The sequence below is a fragment of the Geotrypetes seraphini genome, chromosome 3 (genome assembly GCF_902459505.1).
Source record: "Geotrypetes seraphini chromosome 3, aGeoSer1.1, whole genome shotgun sequence".
NCBI lineage: Eukaryota > Metazoa > Chordata > Amphibia > Gymnophiona > Dermophiidae > Geotrypetes > Geotrypetes seraphini.
The window spans coordinates 366,825,695-366,847,554 of NC_047086.1; the positions used below are offsets into that span (position 1 = coordinate 366,825,695).

Below are 21,860 nucleotides of genomic sequence, written 5' to 3' on the forward strand. Positions count from 1 at the left end.
TACCCCACAAATCGCATATCATCAAAAAGAACACCAGGGTGTAGTATTCATACACTTCTCTTCTTCAAAATGAGTAGAATCTTGCATGAACCTTTTAATCTTCTAATTTCTTTACCAAAATAGTTAGAGCTTCACAATTTCTTCTTCACATCCCATAGATTGAGTTGGGTCTCTTATACTTATTTACTGAAGTTACTCACAAAACCTAACCTAAAACTAACCAAGAAGAGGAACATCAGAAACCTTACATGGGAAGGGGATCATGGGGCCTCTTATAGCACACAGCTATTTCAGAACCCACTTCACCATTCCCAGTACTTTAATCATTTGTCCCCCCCCATCCCTATTTCTACATTTTTATGTATTGCACTTTTATTTTAAATTAACTGCATATAAAACATTCTATAAGACAAAATGCAAATTGCACTAATAGCATGTGAAACTGCACTTATCTGTCCCATAAGATTCCAGCACTGTCTGTATTTTCACTTCCGACACCTGGCTTTTCGGTTATTAAATCTTCATCGGGGGATTTTTCAGTACACACATTTGTCAGTGTCACGCTCTGGGAACCCAAAATTTTCTGCTTACTGCTGCTGTGTTTTTTTTCTGCTGTTAAAAAAATAATCAATTTATATATGTGTTCACTAGATGAGATGATCAGACGTTTATAGGAAGGACATATGAAGTGTTTAGTCTGAGTGTTGGTTTCTATCCTGTTGAATAAATTTAAGAAGTTGTGGCAGCTAAATAGTGGGCTTATTAATACAAGGGCAACCAGTAAAAAGAAACCACTTATTAGTGATTGGATAGCCCAACATAAGCTAAGGGATATGCATGTATTAATAAGCTGATTACTTTTAGAAGAGGGGGTGGTTTTGGTTTTATTCCCAAATTTTCACAGGTGGCCATTGAAGAATCTTTTGTTTGAATGTTTATTGGTTGAGTCCAAAGTACTTTCTGGTCTTTGTCTACCACATGTCTGCTGAAAACATTTATTTGTTAAATCAAAGATCAATCAGAGATAAATTCAATTACGATAAGTTCCTTGTTTTGAAAGACCTTAATATAACTCCTGATATGAAGAAAAATAGTAAGTAAGAGTTATTTATGGAAACTGGAAAATCTTGTTTTTGCCAAATGGTTCATTCTCCTACACATCAACAAGGAAATATTTTGGACTAGAGAATGACACAGGGCCAAATTTTTTCCCCATCCCCACAGGAATTCAATTTCTCCATCCCATCCCCGTGAGTTTTGTTACTGTCCCTGTCTCTGCCCCATTCCTAAAAGCTCTGCTTAACCGCACAAGCCTCAAACACTTAGCTTTTTAAAGTGTTTTAGGCTTGTGCAGATGAGGACAGAGCTTGTAGGAATGGGGCAGGGACAGTAAAAGAACTTGCCATGATGGGAAAATGAGTTCCCGCAGGGACAGAGAAAAATTTGTCCTCATGTCATTCTCTATTTTGGACCTAGCTTTTATTTCTCAAAGTCTAAGTTCTGGATGGGTCTTAATCGAATCATTTATTTATCTCTTCTTTTAAAAATAATCTAATACAATAACTAAGGAGAGTTGGGCTATGTAAACATTTACAAACAAAAAAGAGGGGAAAGAATTCCACACTACAAAAAAAACACAATATAAAAAAAGAGTAGAACAAGAAAACAATTATCTAGATGAGTCAGTTTGTTGGTTTTTTGGGTTTGATTTTTTTTTTCTGTAATATAGTCTTTTTATTTTTTAACAACTGAACAGTATAAACGTAAGCCGTCCAGAAGCATGCCATGAAATACCAGTTCCTCCCTGGAAAGCAAATATTTTCATGTAAGGTTAGACAAGAAAACCCCCGTTTTACTGTATATGCTGTTTGTTTGTTTTTTAATTCTTTATTCATTTTTAAACTTTCAACAAGCAAGTTATAATACAATCATATCCACTTTAATATCACTTTTTAATCATACATTTATTAAATCATAATATAATTTATCCCTCCCTCCCTCCCATATAACAGTATAGCTTCAGATAATTTGAAATTGAACCCTTCCACCCCCCCACCCTATACTTCAATTAATAAAAGGGGAAGCTATAAATATATTAACTATAATCAATCTTTACAATAATTTGTTAATGGCACCCAACTTCAATGAGCCAGTTTGAGAAGTTAAGTAATTGTGATATGACTGTAAACTCAGGTGTGGGTATTGCGCAAAAAAAAAATCAATGTATTGAAAAGTCCAGTGATAGTTTAACAGTTTTCCCTGTTGTAGGAGATAGAAAAAGATGTATTTGTATTCAGGTGTATTAGGACCCAATATAGTCCTTGTTTTGGAAGTTCATGCCTTCATCAGAAGTCCATATATCCAATAGAAAAATTAACTGCATAGGAAATGTATCCAACAGACACATCAACTACATTAAAAAATTTACAATCTACCAAAACTTCTACAGAAGAGCTCATGGCAATGCATAGCAAAGCAGACATCACAAAACATTTAGCAGACACTGATTTAAATGTAATGGTAGTTTACCTACCTACCACTTTTGAGTTTGAATTGGATGGTGGAATTAAATGGGATATTTTTTTTGCAACAGGCCATGGAGATACCAGTGAAGGCACATGCTCGGACTAAAAATTGATGGTTCCATAATGGACTATTTCTTTTGCAGTGCCAGTTAGAATGTAAATAATGGAATAATCCTTCACAAGAGTTTAAAGATAAATTGCAAGGCAATGAGTGAGTTTTATTATTCAGAGGTGCTGCATTGTAAAAAGGATTACTTTAACAGTGCTTGCAATCTGAATCACCCTTTTAAAATTATTACTAATTTGATAGCTCCTTGTTCATCTCTTCAGAATGAACATTTGACTCCTGGTTTTGCAGATTTTTTTTTCTCACAGTATGGTAGCAAGTTTGACCACTACAAATTTGCCATCTGTTGATAAGGGTTCAGGTTTTTGTGCAATCTTGGCTCTAGATTCCCTTCTAGGGACATCTGAGGTGCTATGGTCCCAATTTCAGTGATCACTGATACAGATGTAGACAAACATTTTCATAGTTTACAACTTCAACCAGTCCAGAAAACAGCGACTCGTTTAATAGTAAAAGCTACAAAGTCAGATCATATTACCATACTCCAATCTTGAGAGAATTGCATTGGTTACCAGTTTCAGCTAGGATCACTTTCAAGCTGTACAAATTGATTAAACAAGAGCGCCAAAGCTCTCTGCATTCTTAATGATGTATGTTGTAGCCCTAAAATCAGTGAGTTAACTTTCATGGGAAATGGAGCTTTTTCTATGTAAGACCATCCTTATGGAACTCTCTTCTAGTTAATTTCAGTGGTGTATCCACTTCCCTTGGTTTTCAAAAAGCTGTGAACACTTGGAATTTTGAGAATGATTTTAGTAGCTGTTAGGATTTTTGTCTTAGTTTATGATTTGACATTTGAATGATTTTTTTTTCTACTTAAAGTATATTATCACATTATAAATGTTTTTTCTTATTTTTATGTAAACTGCTAGTTGTAATAAGTGGCATATATCAAATCAGAAGCTCCTGCAGAAGAAGTATAAAAAGAAATAATATTCTGTACAATTGTCATTTTATAAATATAAATATACAGAGCAAAACCCCTGTCTCCCCTCCCCTTCATATATATCCCCTCTACTATCAAGAAAACTGAACTAGCCGAGTTATTACAGAATACTACACAGAAATATCATGCTAGCAGAATACTGCAGTCACACATGACAGGAATAGTGTTAGGGGAGTGCCCCCTGGTCAGAGAGAGCCCTAAGCCAGCTAGAAGCTAAAGAAGCACTGTCTGGGCTTTGCAGTCCCCAGTTATGTTTCTAGCAGGATATATATTTCAAATCTGATATATTCTAATGACAAAATAGAAATAAAATGATTTTTTTCTACCTTTTGTTGTCTCTGCTTTCATCTTCTTTTCACTCTTTTCCTTCCATCGTCTGCCATGTCTCTTCAATCCAGCATCTGCCCCTTCCATCCACTGTCTGCCCTCTCCCCCTTCCATATGTATCTGACTTCTTTCTATGCCCCTCTCCCCAGCCTGTGCCTTCTCGCTCCTTTTTACATCATTCATTCCATCTTCACTGCTTTCTTCATTTTTATCTATCCTACACCAGATCTAGCATCTTTGTCCCTCTCTCATTTCTCTGCTGACCCCCTTTCCAGCATCAATCTCTCTCTACTTTCTCATTCCTCTGTCTCTCCCCTGTCCCTCATCTGATCTCTCCATTCCACCCTGACCCTCTTCCCCTCCTGTAATCTCCCTGCCAGCTGTTTCCTTCCTTTTTTCTTTCTCCCTTCCCTCCTTCCCCCTATCCAACATTAACTTTCTTTCCATCCCTTTCCCTCCTCCCCTCCCAGCAGCATCTCTCCTTCTACCTCCCTCCAGGTCCAGGAGCAGCTCTCCCTTTATCCAGCAGCTTCCCATCCTCCAACAATGGCTTCCTCCCCTTCCAGCAGCTCTCAGTACTTTCCTGCAGCAGCGATTTACTTAGGCAGCCTTGGTTCCATTTCCGCCTCTGAGGAAAGAGGAAGTTGCCGATGAATCACTGCCCTGGTAAGTATGAGAGCTGCTGGGAGGGGAGACAGCCACTGTCGAAGGCTCCCCAGGAACTTGCTCCCGCGCACGCTGACCATCTCCCTCCACTTGCACCTGTACCTACAGCTCTCTCCCTTCTACCTGCACCTTCCCCGAGGCTCTCTTCAGCAACTCGGCAGGGGCAGCGATCAAGACAGGCTGCCGACATATGGACCTGAGCCTGCTATCACTAAGCCAGTTGGGGGGGGTGGGGGTGCTGAAGGTAGAGAGACACTGACTGACTACAGGACATGCCTCTTGCCGTGAAAGGCACATCCTGTAAGCAGTCAGCTGGTGCCTGCGCCTCTCCTCCTCTCCGGCGTCTCATGGCACATAGTTCGCAATACACTGTCCTAGCAGATCTGTCATCAGGAGGAAAGCTGTAGTCAAAACAATGGCCTATCTATGTGACCTGGAATCCATTGTTCCAGCAAGGCTGGTTTGTGTATTCAGTTTGTTTTGAGGTTTGGGACACTATTTGATTTATGCAGTGGTTCCAAAAAAAGGGGATGGGCAAACTTTACCCAATCAAGAGTTAGTGCTACTCTATGAGTAACCCAGATTCTGCAGGGAGACCTTCTGATCTCTGATAGTGGCGGTCAGGTGCAGAGTTTCTCTTTTTCCTTGACCTCTAAGGTCTATCTGTACATTATTTTCTGGGTTTGCCATTATTTTTGGGGAGAAGCTTATCTAAAATTCCTATTTAAACCTATTGCCAAGTATAAGGATAGAATGTATGTATCTTTTAAAACATCTCATTTGTCTGTGTTTGTAGCTACTAATAAGGTATTTGTAGCACCTGTGGAAGCTTGTTTCCCAACAAATTTCAACCAAATATCCCCAAGCTCCAAGAAGCAGATTTTGAAAATGGATATTTTATTGTTAAATGGTAACTAACTAGGCAACATACATAGCAAATACAAGTCATTGCAACTTGCATACAGACCAAAGCACAGTTGGAATGATCTGCTATATTTTAGACTCGTATAAATTGAGTGAAAATGAACAATAGCACTTAAGACCTATTTATAAGAGTGGGGGGAAAGTTCTCCAATCCAATTTCATTTCTCTGGGAAAAGGAAACATGAAATCTGATTGGTCTCTATGGGCAAGTTCTCTACTTTTGTGAAAGACTTTTAAATAAATAAATAGACCCCAGTAAACCAAAGCACCTTACTTTGCAAATACCAAATTAAAATGAAATAACACATAGCAATAACACAAAGAAGAAACTGTCTTTAGGACATATAAGGAATGCAACCACTGTTTTTCCTGCCTTTCCAGGATTTCCTGTCCATTTGACATATCTTCTTTCTCCAAATCCATCTTCCCTGTCTGAAATGACAAATTACACTAGTACAGTTTTGATACCACCTCATTAAGGCCAACACACAATCCCTACTACTTAACTACTTACTATTACTATTATTAATTATTTCTAGAGCGCTAACAGATGTACGCAGCGCTGTACAGAGTCACAAAGGAGACAGTCCCTGCTTGAATGAGCTTACAATTTAAGCAGTCGACAGACAAACAGGATGCTAGGGTAGGGGTTACAGTTAGAAGGAATGGTTAAACTGCTAGCTAGGATGGTGTGCAGAGGGGAGTAGGGTTATGAAGGCTATCTCAAAAAGGTGGGTTTTTAGCCTACTTTTGAACAAGAAAAGAAGAAAGGAAGTTTGTCAATTCTTTATACACTGGTACAGAACTCTTAGCCAACCCACAGGCAGTATGTTAAAGCAGGAGATGGCTAGAACCTGGATTTTGTTTGCCAGGACTGCTGGAGCTGTTATAAAAGTAACATTCAATGTAACATCTTCTGGATTCAGGGCATATATGTAGCAGGCACCTGATGAAGCAGAGATCTAGGTCTAGATAAAGGTGTTAAAATAAAGTAAAAAGTTAAAAAAAGGACTGGCCAAATACAAATAGAAAACTATTGGTGCAGTAGCCCTAAACAAAAATCTGTTCTGATTGAGCTAGAAGCCCAAAGAGATTTTAGGGGTTCCCCTTATTAAAATCAGTCTTTGCCACATAGAAGAATCCCTCCACTGCAAAACACTGTGCACAAACTTCTGCCAAAAATGAGTTTTATCCTTAGCATTCCATAACAGCAGCAACTCCCAGGACTTAAGCAACAACATTATGCATGAAACAATGTGAGAAAACAGAACAAATGGGACTGCAATAAGATCTCTACCCAGAAACTAGAAAATAACATGCCCCAGTCACACATACTAGACACAAATGGACCCTCGACAAATACTTATTGAGGACCTCTCTGTATTGTGTGTGTGACCATAGTAGGTAATAGAGGTATGAAGGCAAAAATCTTGAACTGGAAACCTCAAAAAGTCACTCTGCATATACAGCAATACAAGAGAAACAGAAATGGCAATACAAAGATGCATATTTTCCAAAGCTGATATGGTGCAATTGAAAAATTCAAAATAAAATATTTTTTTCTACATCTGTAGTTGAGTATTTTATGTTTCTATTCAATTTGGTCTCTTCTACTTTTCTCTGTTTTTCCTGCCTTTCCAGGATTTCCTGTCCATTTGACATATCTTCTTTCTCCAAATCCATCTTCCCTCTGCGTCCTTCTGTCCAGCATCTACCTTCTGTATCCTAGTTTCCCCATATTCAGCATCTGCTCTATGGATCCCTATCCCTCTCCTACCCCCCACCCCTGATCAATATTGCAATATTCCTCTTTTTCTCTTTCCACCCCTCCAACATCTTTCCTTCATTCCTCTCCACTGCCATGTACAGCATGTCTTCCCTGTGTCCCTTTGCAGCATCTCTCCCTCCCTTCCATGACCATGTCCAACATTTCTCCCTCTCGTTCCCCCGTGCAGCATGACTCTCCCCTCCCTCCCATAATCATGCCCAACATTTCTCCCTATTTGCCTCCCACGCATCTCCCCCTTCTTCCCACAACTATGTCCCAGCATTTTTCCCTTTCTTGTGTCCCTGTGCAGGAGTTTTCCCTCCCTCTCAAAACATTTCCAACATTGCCTCAATGTGCAGCATCTCTCCTACCCCATCCCACTTTGTCTATTTCTTCCTCTCTTCCCCTACCCCATCCCACTTTGTCTATTTCTTCCTCTCTTCCCCTACCCCATGCAGCATTTCTTCCTCCCTTTTCCCTGCTGTACAACAATTCTCTCTTTCCTCCTTCCTTCCCATTTCCCAGTCTGGAAGAAGTAAGTCTGGTTCAGCTAGGGAAGCTCCTGTGGTTATGCAACTCCCTCCCTGTCCCCTTAGCAGTGGCAGCAATTGCTACACGCTACCTGTGCCCGACTCCAAAGCCTTCTTTCTGCTACTTTCCGCCCTGGCTGAATAGGAAGTTGCATCGGAGAGGGTGGAATGTGGAAGAGAGAGGCTTCCAAATCAGTTGAAGTTAGTCTATTGGAAATGTTGCCGCTGCTAAGGAAAAAAGTAGGGAGATGCAGAACTGCTGATGCTATGAAGTGTGCCCAGTGTCCTGGAGAGAGAAAGAAAGAAGGAAGGCTGCTGCGTACCCCTTGATAGTGGTTTGCATACCTCTTGGAAACCTCTGCTGTATAATATCTGAGAGGTATACAGTGTCTTTTTTTATACTTTTTTGTCACCTTGGATGTTTTCCTGTGCTTTTCTGGTAGGATCCTCCTAATTTTTGTGTATTAAGATTTAAGGATGGTGGGGGATAAATTTCTATATATTTTTTCTTCTTGATTTTATTTTAGTTATCTTTTTTTCTTTTTCCCTTTTATCCTAGTTTTTCTTAAGTAATTTGCCTAGAACTGTTGGTTAAGCTGGTAATAAATGCCATGATTTGATTAAATTAGTGTTTTGTTCAATTTTTTCTTCTTGGCTATTATATTGTAAACTTAAACAAAATTTTAAAAATAAAGCAAAAATGGGTTAAAGGAAGCCTCTTTTGTAGTCTGAGTGTTAGAATGATTTGGTTTTCATTCAGTTTGCCTTTGTGGAATATACCACATTTTTTGCTCCATAAGACATACTTTTTCCCCCCCCAAAAAGTGTGTGGAAATAAAGTGTGTCTTATGGATTGAATATACCAGACAACAGCTCTGAACCAGACAACAGATCTGCCTCTTTGTCTCTCCCTTCCCTCCATCCCCCCTCACTTCCCCGCCCACGCTTCCCAGTGAGTGAGCGCCGCCTAGGAGCCGCTGCGAGCCTCCCTGGGTCAGCTCAGTTGCGCAGTGCCGTCAGCTGCCGTAGCCATGCATCCTCATTACAGCGCTGCAGGGAAGCTGCGAGTGGGCATGCTGAGGAGAAGCACAATGCGCCCCCTTCTTCCCGCTGCCCAGACAGGAGTGGAAAGGGATGCGAGCAAAAGGCGGCAGCTGCCTGTCAGGGGATCCACTGAGTCTCTCACAGAAGTTTCAAGTTTATTTAAAATTTGATTTATCGCTTATGTACAAAGATGAAAATAAAATTTTCCGGGAACAATACAAATAATTTAGACATGATGCACAAAACATACGCTACCAAATGAAAAGAGGGGGAGGAAATACAATTTTTTAAAAGAAAAAAAGGACAAATAGGGAATAAACAACAAGGGGCTTAAGAAAAATCAAAGATTGGCAAAAGCTGAGAAAATCTAGTTTTGCACTTTAGCAGTCAAAAGCATCTTTAAAAAGAAAACATTTTAACTTTCTCTTAAATTTATCTAATAGACGTTCTTCCCTTAGCTGAATAGGTAGGGAGTTCCATGTTTGGGGTGCCGTTACAGAAAAAATGTATTGTTGGCGTGTATTGAAGATTTTATGAGAAGGTGCTGTCAGTGAGTGGATCTAAGTGGTCTGACTGGGGCATACGGGATCAAAAGTCTATCAGTAAAGGCTGGGGCATGATAAAGGAGGGACTTTAATGTAAGCAGGCATATTGTATATGTTATACGGTGGGCTACTGGGAGGGGTGAAACATGATCGAATTTCTTTGCTTTCATGATTAACTTTATAGAGGTATTTTGAATAATTTGCAAGCGTTAAATCTCCTTTTGCATAGCTCCCATGAGAAGAGCATTACAGTAGTCAGTTTTGGCGATTACCAGAGAGTGAATCAGAATGTTAAGTGATTTTGGTTATAAGAATTTTGAAACAGAACGAATCTGTCGTAGTATGAAAAAAGAGGATTTGACAACACTGCTGATGTGATCATGATAAGTTAATTTCTGACCAAAAATAACCCCTAAAATTTTGATGTTGGTAACCTCCTGCAGTGTGTTGCCCTTGAGAGTAATATGAGATTTAAGTTTAAGACTATCTTTCCAGGGGAAAAGCATTACATTCGATTTGATGACATTCAAAGCCAGTTTATTGATATTGAGCCATTGATAGGTTTGCTCTAATTTTTTGTTAATAGCTAAGGTGTCCAGGGGATTATCTGTATCTATTGGATGTAAAAGTTGAATGTCATCAGCGTAAGCAAATGCATTAAAGCCGATGGGTTGACAGAGGGTCATCAATGGGGCTAGGAAGATGTTGAATAAAAGAGGTGAAAGAATGGAGCTTTGGGGAATGCCATAGGTTCTTGAGAAACTTTCTGATGTAGAGGATCAATTAGTAAAGTATGATCGAAACCATGAAAGAACCTGATCTGTGATACCAGTGGCCTCTAGTTTTTCCAAGAGAAGGGTATGATCTACTGTATCAAAGATGGATGAGAGATCTAGCTAAATTAAGGGAACAGACTTATGGTGATCCAGATAGTAGAGAATTGAGGTAGACATGCCAATTAGTGAATGTTCTGTAGAATGATACTGCCTAAAGCCTGTTTGGTTCGCATGTAGAGAGTTTGTTTTTTCAGTGAATTCTGAAATTTGCTTAAATACCACCTCTGTCAATTTTGCTAAAAATGGAATATTAGCAATGGGTCTGTAATTTGATATTTTGGTTGGGCTGATGATATGATCCTTGATATGGGACAAATGATTGCTTCTTTCCAAGAGTTGGACAGGATTTCATTAGCTAGAGTACGAATAGATAGACCGAGAACAGAAGGTGGAACAGTTTCTCCTTGGGAACCCTTGATGTTAATACTCTTAATGAGGGATTCAAGCTCATTAAGACTTGCGAGGTTAAATCGGGAGCATTTAGAGGCAAGTGTAATTGAATCAATATGGCATGTGTCTTAGTTTGATGATTTTGCTAGGGTAAGATTTTTCCTGATGTTATTAACTTTGTCTATAAAATGGATGCAAGATCCTGGGCTGTAGTCAAATTACTATCTATCATACTTTTGTTTTTCGTTTGTGGGCTTATGGATTTTAGTATAGCATAGAGGGCGGAAGAATTTTTGGCTTTCTCACTTTGAGTGGAGTAATATTTCATTTTAGCCTGGTTTATTTTTAACTTGTAGAAGTTCTTTAAATTTATCTAAGTTGGTTGGAGTTTTGTGCCTTCTCCACTTGCGCTCTAAAGATCTGAAGTTTTTTTTTGATGAGTGCAAGTTCTGCCGTATACCACGGGTTTGAGAGTTTGCGAGCTAAAATTATTTTAGTCTGGATAAGGGCTATTTCTTCCATTAATGAGTTTGTGGAAAGTTTCCAGTGATCTAGGAGATCTATAGTAGAGGTATCTGGATCAGCGAAATCTAATTTAAAAGATGATGCAATTGATTCCTGAGTGAGGTTGTTAAAATCCCTAAATTTGATAGTTCTTGAAGTTGTTCCAGTATTAAGCAGGGCTGTATATTTCACTGAGACAAGATAGTGGTCTGACCAGGGGACTGGAAGACTAGTACCTATGGTGTAGTTAACGATTTCAGGATTAGGAATTAAGATCATATCTATTGTGTGTCCTGCTTGGTGTGTAATAAAGGACATTAGTCAAGGTTATTGATGTGTGAGAGAATTTATAACGTATGACTGTTAAGGGCCTCAAAGTGAATATTGAAGTTTCCGAATATCAGGGGATTTAAGATTGCACTGCCAAAGTCGAAGAGAAGTGACTAATTGGGTGGAGGCAGATACAATAGAAGGACATCAATTTACAATAGAAGGACATCAATTTTTGGTCTAGAGTTAATAGTAAATTGGAGAAATTCAATAAGAGAGTTGGCTGGAGAGTAATCAGTGCCTATTGATAGAGTGTCAAGGAATATTATTGCTAACCCTCCCTTCCCCTGCTTTTGACGGTGATGATTATAGAGAGAGGAGAAGCCTGGCAGACACATGTAGGAGAGATAGGCTTCATCCCCTTCGGTAAGCCATGTTTTGGTTAAGCAGAGCAGTTCAAAGGAGTTCTGGGTAATCAGGTCCTTAATGAGATGAAATTTGGTTTTAAGTGAACACTTGTTAATTAAACTGATTTTGATTTGCTTATTGATCGAACTCTGGGATGTCAAATCTATACAGGGAAAGGTAATTGGGTGAGATGAGAGGGGAATTTCAACTCACCCAGGGGGGCGGGAGGGACGGACTCTAGCATTACTGTTAGGCTGGTGACCCCAAATGATCAGAATATTTGAGAAGGGGATATCCATTGGAGAAAGGGTGTTTGAATGTGGTTTATAGGAGGTAAGGAGTTCAAAGCTAGGTTGAGCTGAGTGGAAAAATATTAGGAAAACCAAACGGAAGAGCTTGAGCAGAAGGATCAATTTTGATGATTTAGATAGTGTGATAATAGTGTTTTGGGGAGCATACAGAAGTTGTGCACAAAGGAGCATGTCTCTTTGGCTCGGGATTTTTGCTCCAGGTAAATACAGATTTCTTTATTATGGTAAACTTTGGAGACTGTCCTCACAATCAGTATAGTACAGGCATCAGATTCTTGGAAAAGATAAATACATACATATGCAATGTACAGGAAACTGGGCAGAACATGGGAGTTGTATAATAGGGGAAAATTGTTTTGTTTCATTTGTGCTGGATCTATTTTTTCTCATTTGTTTTGTTCTACAAGGGTCTCTCTCGGCATGGGATTTTGGCCTGGTATATATTAATACACAATTTGGTTCAGAATGTTTTTGGTTTTTTTTTTTTCTTGTTTTCCTACTCTAAATCTAGGGTGCGTCTTATGGTCAGGTGCATCTTATGGAGCGAAAAAATATGTATCCTGGCAAGTTCCAGGACTGCTTGTGGTGATATCATTGAAATTCATTGTCAGTGTCCCTGCCTCTGTCTGCTGGTTGGTAAGCACAAGCCACTGGTCTGATCTAATCTAGCAGGACTCAAGGAAAGGATATTAGCTTTATTTTTTTAACAGTTTTATCTATCCTGGATGTTTAGTGTCAAATTTCATGAGTCAAAAAGTCACCATCCTGTAACCAAATAGTGTGCAGTATAGCAGTCTCAAGCTTGTAATAACTAAAGCATTTGTGAATTTTAGGTTATTGGTTGCAGGCATCAGGAGTTTACAGGTTCTCTAATAGAGCACTAGAGCTGCTTCACTGTATAGGAATTCTAATATAAGAATGTAAAAATAACTCACAAAAAGGGGAGTGTTTCATATATTGCTGCAGTTGCTTGCTCTGATGAGTTATTTTCTTTTTATTATTATTTGTCTGTTTTCACAGCGGAAGATACTTTTTTATCTGCCATTATCAATTATACCAATAGTTCTACTGTCCATTTTAAGCTGTCCCCAACATATGTGTTGTATATGACATGTCGGTATGTACTGTCAAACCAGTATAGACCTGACAGCAGCCCTGCTGAACGAACTCACAAGATCATCGCAATAGTGAATAAGATGGTGAATATGATGGAAGGAGTTATTCAGGTATGTCCAGTGTGCCACTTGTTCTATCAACTGTTGTGTTAAAATTAAACTTACATATGTGCTTCCATTTGCTCAGACTACTGAAGATATCTGTGACCTGTATAAAATGATTTTATAAACAAAGAATATAAAAAAAATAAAGTAACACTTCTTTAAAAATGTGCAGGCTACTGCTAGCAAATCAGGCAGTGATAAAACCAAAAAAGCCAGTGAATGCAATGCAATACTAGGAAAAATCCAAAAACAAATGCATTTAATAAAAAGATTTTAGAGATACACATTTCAATACTAGAGAAAAATCAAACACTTCTCAAAAAGAAGGAAAGAGTAAGAAAAACCTTGTATAATCCTTGGGAAAAGAGGAGAAAAAGCAGCAGTACTGGCAAACCTTTTTTCTTCAAATTGTACAAGTGGGGTTAGGAACTGTACACATCAACCAGGGATAGATCAAATGAGTAAATATTTAAAATATTAACGTAAGTCTATGTTCATTGTGTGTCGTGGACTGAATACAGTCAGTGTTTTGGTTTAGAAGCTTGCCTCAGGGGTATAATCGATATCCAGCAGGTGGCACTATCGTGATGTCAAAAATAACTGTGACAGTGAATCGGGTACAATCCAGAAACAAAAAAAATATATGCCTCCGATTAACAGCAGCATAAATATATGCCTCCAACTAAACAGCTTTTGGCCTCAGACCCACCATTCTACCGCCAAATGAAATCTTATAGTGGGAAGAATTACATGGCTCTTCATCATTGGCCACCTAATATTTTTCTTACAACCTGATTTTACTCATCTTATTTATTTTTTATATATAATCAGTAAATACTTCCAGTAAATAATACTTTATAGTGTTTCTAAAAACTTAGCTTAGCACGCGTGACCCAGGAGAGGATGACCCGACATTTTTCACACTGTTGTGCTTTATCAAGGGTCCCCCTATAACAAAGGAAAAGACAGTCAGTACCCTTCACTGACCTGCTTATCCCACTAGCTTTTAATCATACACATCTTCTTAATAATCAAAATTTAAAACTAATTCACCGCGGCCGCTGTTGTCATCCAACTCATAGACTACTTAAAGAGCAAGATGGTGGTGACGGCCTTTCTCAATGTTTAAATACCCTCTCTAATCAGCTAATATCCCCTGCCTCCTATTGGACAAGCTTTTTTATCCTATCAACGATGCCCATTCTATCTCCGTATTCAAACCCCTTGGTTCAACAGTATCAAGTTGATAAATCAACCACTGTTCCCTTTCATTCAGAATTTTCTCCATATTTCCTCCCCCCACCCCTGCTCTATGCTATCAATAATACGCAACTGCATCTCCTCCACCTTATGACCCCTTAGCGATCCAATGTTGGACCATTGGGGCTTGTAAACATTCATTTATCAACCGTGACTTATGCTCAGTTAGCCTTGTTTTTACAGGTCTGCTCGTGCACCCAATATAAACCAGCTTACACGGGCAGACAATTGCATAAACCATCTGGCTGCTATTGCAGTCAGTGGTCCCCTTTGATCTTAGTACAATTTTCCTTCCCAGGACCTGCCATCGATCACCCTCAATAGTCTTACTACACCACTGGCACCTGCCACATTTTACATGACCTCCCCCTAGCTAGGGCTTTCTTTCACCCAAATTTTTGAAAATTAAATCTTTGCCCTATAGTCCTACCAATAGGAGGCAGGGGATATCAGCTGATTAGAGAGGGTATTTAAATATTGTGAAAGGACGCCACCGCCATCTTGCTCTTTAAGTAGTCTATGAGTTGGATGACAACAGCAGCTGCGGTGAGTTAGTTTTAAATTTTGATTATTAAGAAGATGTGTATGATTAAAAGCTAGTGGGATAAGCAGGTCAGTGGAGGGTACTGACTGTTTTTTCCTTTTTTATAGGGGGACCCTTGATAAAGCACAACAGTGCGAAACATGTTGGGTCATCCTCTCCCGGGTCACATGTGCTAAGCTAAGTTTTTAGAAAAACTATAAAGTATTATTTATTGGAAGTATTTACTGATTAGATGTAGAAAAATAAATAAGATGAGTAAAATCAGGTTGTAAAAAAAATATTAGGTGGCCAATGATGAAGAGCCATGTAATTCTTACCGCTATAAGATTTCATTTGGCAGTGGAGTGGTGGGTCTGAGGCCAAAAGGTATATTTAAAATTAAATATCCAGAACTTTATTTATAGTAGTAGTAGTGGTTCTGGAACTATTTTAAGTTTGACATCAACATTTCCAACTACCGTATTTTCACGCAAATAACACGCACCCGTATAAAACGCGCACACGAATATAGCGCGCAGAAATCACGATGATTTGCACAAAAACTTTGATATACAGCGCTCACGGGTATACCGCGCATGCTGCCCGACGCTCCTTTCGCCCGCCCTGACTTTCCGTGCGCTGTCCCGACTCTCCGTTCACCCCCCCTGACTTCCGTGCACTGTCCCCCCTTGAAGGTCTGTCCCCATCCTGAAAGCCTGATGCCCCCCCCCCGACGTCCGATACATCCCTCCCCCCCCCCCCGAAGGACCGCCGACTCCCCAACAATATCGGGCCAGGAGGGAGCCCAAATCCTCCTGGCCACGGCGACCCCCTAACCCCACCCCGCACTACATTACGGGCAGGAGGGATCCCAGGCCCTCCTGCCCTCGACGCAAACCCCCCCCCCCCCCAAGCACCTCCGACCGCCCCCCAGCCGACCCGCGATCCCCCTGGCGACCCCCACGACCCCCCCACCCCCCTTACACCGCCGACTTCCCGACTTCCCGACAACACCGCCGACTTCCCGACAATATCGGGCCAGAAGGGAGCCCAAACCCTCCTGGCCACGGCGACCCCCTAACCCCACCCCGCACTACATTACGGGCAGGAGGGATCCCAGGCCCTCCTGCCCTCGACGCAAACCCCCCTCCCCCCCAAGAACCTCCGACCGCCCCCCAGCCGACCCGCGATCCCCCTGGCGACCCCCACGACCCCCCCACCCCCCTTCCCCGTACCTTTAGTAGTTGGCCGGACAGACGGGAGCCAAACCCGCCTGTCCGGCAGGCAGCCAACGAAGGAATGAGGCCGGATTGGCCCATCCATCCTAAAGCTCCGCCTACTGGTGGGGCCTAAGGCGCGTGGGCCAATCAGAATAGGCCCTGGAGCCTTAGGTCCCACCTGGGGGCGCGGCCTGAGGCACATGGTCGGGTTGGGCCCATGTGCCTCAGGCCGCGCCCCCAGGTGGGACCTAAGGCTCCAGGGCCTATTCTGATTGGCCCACGCGCCTTAGGCCCCACCAGTAGGCGGAGCTTTAGGATGGATGGGCCAATCCGGCCTCATTCCTTCGTTGGCTGCCTGCCGGACAGGCGGGTTTGGCTCCCGTCTGTCCGGCCAACTACTAAAGGTACGGGGAAGGGGGGGGGGGGGGTCGGGGGGGTCGCCAGGGGGATCGCGGGTCGGCTGGGGGGCGGTCGGAGGTTCTTGGGGGGGAGGGGGGTTTGCGTCGAGGGCAGGAGGGCCTGGGATCCCTCCTGCCCGTAATGTAGTGCGGGGTGGGGTTAGGGGGTCGCCGTGGCCAGGAGGGTTTGGGCTCCCTTCTGGCCCAACTACCAAAGGTATGGGGAAGGGGGGTGGGGGGGTCGTGGGGGTTGCCAGGGGGATCGCGGGTCGGCTGGGAGGCGGTCGGAGGTTCTTGGGGGGGAGGGGGGTTTGCGTCGAGGGCAGGAGGGCCTGGGATCTCTCCTGCCCGTAATGTAGTGCGGTGTGGGGTTAGGGGGTCGCCGTGGCCAGGAGGGTTTGGGCTCCCTTCTGGCCCGATATTGTCGGGAAGTCGGCGGTCGTTCGGGGTGGGGGTGCGAGTGGTCCTGCCGGGGGGGGGGGATGTATCGGACGTCGGGGAGTCGGCCGGGCAAGAGGGCTTGGGCTCCCTCTTGCTCCGATCGTGGATGCGGGTGTGGGTGGGAGCGCGTGCGAGCGGTCGTTCGGGGTGGGGGTGCGAGGGGTCCTGCCGGGGGGGGGGGGGATGTATCGGACGTCGGGGAGTCGGCCGGGCAAGAGGGCTTGGGCTCCCTCTTGCTCCGATCGTGGATGCGGGTGCGGATGGGAGCGCGTGCGAGCGGTCGTTCGGGGTGGGGGTGCGAGCGGTCCTGCTGGGGGGGTGAATCGGGCGTCGGGCGGGGTGGGAACTATGTTTTAAAACTTTGGTATACCGCGCTCACGCATATAACGCGCGAGGGGTATGCGCGGTAGGTAAAAACGCGTATAACGCGCGCGTTATATGCGTGAAAATACGGTAAACAGCAGCATAAATAAAAACATAAGAATTGTCGCTGCTGGGTCAGACCAGTGGTCCATCGTGCCCAGCAGTCCGCTCACACGGCGGCCCTCTGGTCAAAGACCAGAGCATATCCACTGTTTATTTAGTTGGAAGGATATACTTTTTGTTTCTGGATTGTACCCGATTCACTGTCAGTTATTTTTGACATCACAAAGAGTGCCACCTGCTGGATGTCAGTTATACCCCTGAAGCAGGCTTCTAAGCCGAAACACGGAACGTGCCATGTCCACGACACACAGTGAATATATGATAAGACTTGTTACATTAATTGCTTAATAAATATTTATTCATTTGACCTATCCCTGGTTGATGTGTACAGTTCCTAACTCCACTTGTACAATTTCAATTGTTTCCCCATGGGGCTCATTTACTTGTTTTTTGCATCAAACTTTATTTTCATGCCATTGAGCAAGAAATAGTTCTGGGCAGGGTCAAAGCAAACCAGGACCAGAACCTCTGAATTCTTGCTGACTTCTATATACATAGCTTTATTTTCCTTATCCTATTAGACCAGTCCAGATGAGTGAGTTATGCTCCCCAGTCATCAGATGGAGGCAGAAAACCCTGACTGTCAATGATGTCATTACCAGGATAAGGATAAGGTGTAGCAGTGGACGTTGCTAATATTTCTCTACCATCAGCAGATATTGGTGGACTAGTACAGCAGGATTTTTTCTTTGATGCATATGTCTCTCAGGTGGCAGTCTATGGCTGGCCTCATGGTCGAATCCCTGACTGAGGGACCTCTCCGGCATTTGTCTGTAGACCTTTGTTCTGATGGAGCAGGAGATCATCTGATAGCTCTAAGCTTTGGCTTGCAGGTCTTGATTTGGTGAAGCATTAGCTGGCAGAGGATAAATACTAGTTGAGTTCCCCTCTTAAGCTGTGCCTCTGCTAATAGAGCAAGTTAATAATCACAGCTGTGTAGACATCAAAGTCCTAGACAATGTACCTCTTAAACTTGACCAGTAGATAAAATAGTTCATCTTGATAAATGTCTCAGTAGGTATAACAGATGGATTGCTGTTACGCCATTTTCTAAAGCCACAATGAAATTCATGAAAGAATGCATAACTGATATAATGCACACTTTTCAATTACTTAGCACAAAACAGGCAACAAAATGGACAAGTCAAACTGGATGATAGTTTGTAGATGCCCCCATCTAATGCAATTGCAGCAAACTTACTATCTGGGGGTGGAAGGGGACAAGGGAGAAATATCTAGAGGTGGAAGGGGACAAGGGACAAAGTGGGGTGAAGTATCTAGAGCAGTCTTTTTCAGGATTTCCTCAATGAATATGCATGAGATCTATTTGCATGCACTGCTTTCATTGTATGCTAATAGATCTCATGCATATTCATTGGGGAAATCCTGAAAACCCGACTGGATTGCAGCCCTCGAAGACTGACATTTGACACCCCTGATCTGGAGAGTAACGAAAAGTTCATGTCTCAGGATAGTTTGGACTTCATAGTTATTCTAAAAGGTGTTCCAGTGCAATAGATGGAACATTCTAGACCGGGGGTCGGCAACCTGCGGCTCCAGAGCCGCATGCGGCTCTTTTCCACCTTTGCTGCGGCTCCGGTAGTGTGTCACGCAGGCATGCAGCTTAAGTCCGGCGTCGCGGGGGAAATAGCCATGCTGAGCAGTGAGCTCAGCACATACACAGATGAAAGCCTTGCTTGCTGATTGGTCCGGCGGCCCCGCCCCGCCGGACCAATCAGCAAGCAAGGCTTTCATCTGTGTAGTGCTGAGCTCACTGCTCAGCATGGCTATTTCCCGCCGCGACGCTGGACTTGTAAGGTGCCTGAAAAAGAAGTCATCCTGGCCGGGGTCGGTGTCATGCTCCGGAGATCTACAGCCTTCCTATCTCCCTCTCCCTTCTACCTGCTTCCGGCCACATCCCCTGCTCCGCGGCTCTCTTCGGCAACTCAGCACAAGCTTCTGAAGTCGGGGCCTACCCTCTGCGAGTCCCGCTTGTTTCAACTTCCTTTTTCCACAAAGGCGGGACTCGTAGAGGGAAGGCCTCGATGTCGGCAGCTTGTCTTGATCACCGCTGCTGACGAGTTGCTGAAGAGAGCCGCGGAGCAGGGGGATGTTGCCAGGTGCAGGTAGAAGGGAGAGGGCCAGATGCAGGACTCGTGGGTGAGGGAGCAGAAGAGAGAGGGGAGGGAAACAAAAGGAAATCTTTCATACTGGGCTGGGCCGGAGTGGAGGGAGGGTGGAAAGATTCTAGCTACAGGGTGCAGTAACAAAGGAAAAGGGGGGAAAGCTGAAAATGGAGATAGTGACACAAAGAAGAGAAAGGGTAAGCAGGACCTACTGAATAAGGATAGAGATACAGAGGGGACATGAAGAGGAGGTGAAATAGAGACATAGAAGTAATGCTGAAAAAGTGTGTGGGGGGAGATAAAGACATTGAAAGGGCAAATGGTGAACATGGCGTAAAGATAAGGACAGAGACAAATGAAGATTCTGAAAAAGTGGTGAGATAGGGATATAGGTGAGATGGACACAAAGAAGGGTGATGCTGGAAAATAGGTGGAATGGTAATTCTGACAGACACAGAAGGGAAATGCTGGATCAAGGAGAGATGGGGCTCAGGCTGGATGGAATGAGGAGAAATGCCTTGTTGGCCCGGAACTTCCTCTCCTACGTCAGAATTGACGTCAGGGAGCGGAATGCTGGTCAGCGCAACACTTCTGCAGGGAAAGCTTGGGACGGCGGTGGCTTGGGGGCTGTTCCCCGATTGCGGTGGCAGCAAACCGAGTGGCTTGGGGGACGGCACGGAGACAGAAAGAAGGGGGAACAGGGAGACAGAAAGAAAAAGTTGGGGGAGAGAATGAGGTCTGGAGGAGAGGAAACATACAGGAGGCTGAAAGAAAGGAAGAAAGATTGGATGCACAGTCAGAAGAAGAAAGTGCAACCAGAGACTCATGAAATCACCAAATAGCAAAGGTAGGAAAAATGATTTTATTTTCAATTTAGTGATCCTGTATATAGCATTAAGATAAGAAACAATATATGCAGTGTTAGATTTGTTTTATAATGGTTTTGCGGCTCCAAGTTTTTTTTTCTTTTCGAAAACGGGTCCAAGTGGCTCTTTATGTCTTAAAGGTTGCAGACCCCTGTTCTAGACAATAGGGTTATTTCCCCATACTCACATGCTCTACAGAAGGAATCCACTCTGCCTCTGTAGTACTTCACATCGGTTTAGTGCTCTCTTCAGTCTTTTCTTCTGCAAGCATGTCTGCAACTGTGTGTTTTGCTCTTCCCATTTTATTGTATTAAATTTAATGTAATGTCGTCCCCTTTTTGGGTAATTTCACATTTGAAGCAATTTTGGAGCTCTATCTGCTTGAGAACTCACAGACTTCGGTCTGTAACTGACAGGCCAATCCTTTTTTGGGAACCTGTTAGCCAGTCTGCATAGTTTTCCTTGGAGCCTAGGGCTGTCCCTGAAGTAGTCTCACCTTCCGTTAAGCAGGGGTCGAGCGCAGACTGTTTTGCACGCTTAGGGGGCTCAGCGGTGTTCTGCAGCATGTCAGCTGCGTTTTTTTTCACCTCCTCCCATCCAGCAGTTCGGTGGGGTGGAGGTATAGTCAATCAGTAGAGTTTGACCAGCAGCCCGAAGATCAGCTTTGTGAGAGCATTCCCAGCTTTGTGGCAGTGAGTTCTTCTACAGCTACTGAGAAAAAGCTGTGAGCAGATGGAGTCCAGTGTTATCAGGTCACAGTGAGTACAAGGAGCTGACAGCTTGTAAGAGACATCAGGGAAAGTTTAAAAGTGGGTTTTATTGAGTTTCTGCATGCTCCCCTCTGTTCTCCCTTCTGAAAAATTCTAAAAATCGCAGTTTTTGGACTTTGGGACATGTGTAACGCGTTTTTGGCACAAATTTGGTGCTGTTGGCCATCTTGGATTTTTTGCGATCTTTTTTTCTTCTCCCTGCTTTTTCAAAACTTTGATTTTTGCGTGAAAACTGCTGGGATGGAGTCCTTAGAGTCTCCTCTTGTGAATTCTTGCCAGGATTGCGCAAATTTAGCCCTTTAGAGTGTCCTTGTGCCACTTGCTGCATGGCACAGCTGAGGGAGGCTTTAGCGACCGGCTTAGCTCCCCCCCCCCCCTAGAAGCAGGTGCAGATGCTCAAGCCAGCCCGGTGGGGCGACCTCCATTACT

At 43.0% G+C, this 21,860-nt stretch overlaps 1 protein-coding gene across 9 annotated transcripts in view; it reads left to right on the forward strand.

Annotated features, from left to right (window-relative positions):
* Positions 1–21,860, forward strand: part of AFDN (afadin, adherens junction formation factor) — a 350,456-nt gene that overhangs the window by 180,153 nt on the left and 148,443 nt on the right. For all 9 annotated transcript variants that reach the window (XM_033938337.1, XM_033938335.1, XM_033938342.1 and 6 more), the window contains exon 14: positions 13,142–13,347. In XM_033938337.1, coding sequence (XP_033794228.1) covers positions 13,142–13,347 — 206 coding nt within the window. The remainder of the gene's footprint in view (positions 1–13,141; positions 13,348–21,860) is intronic.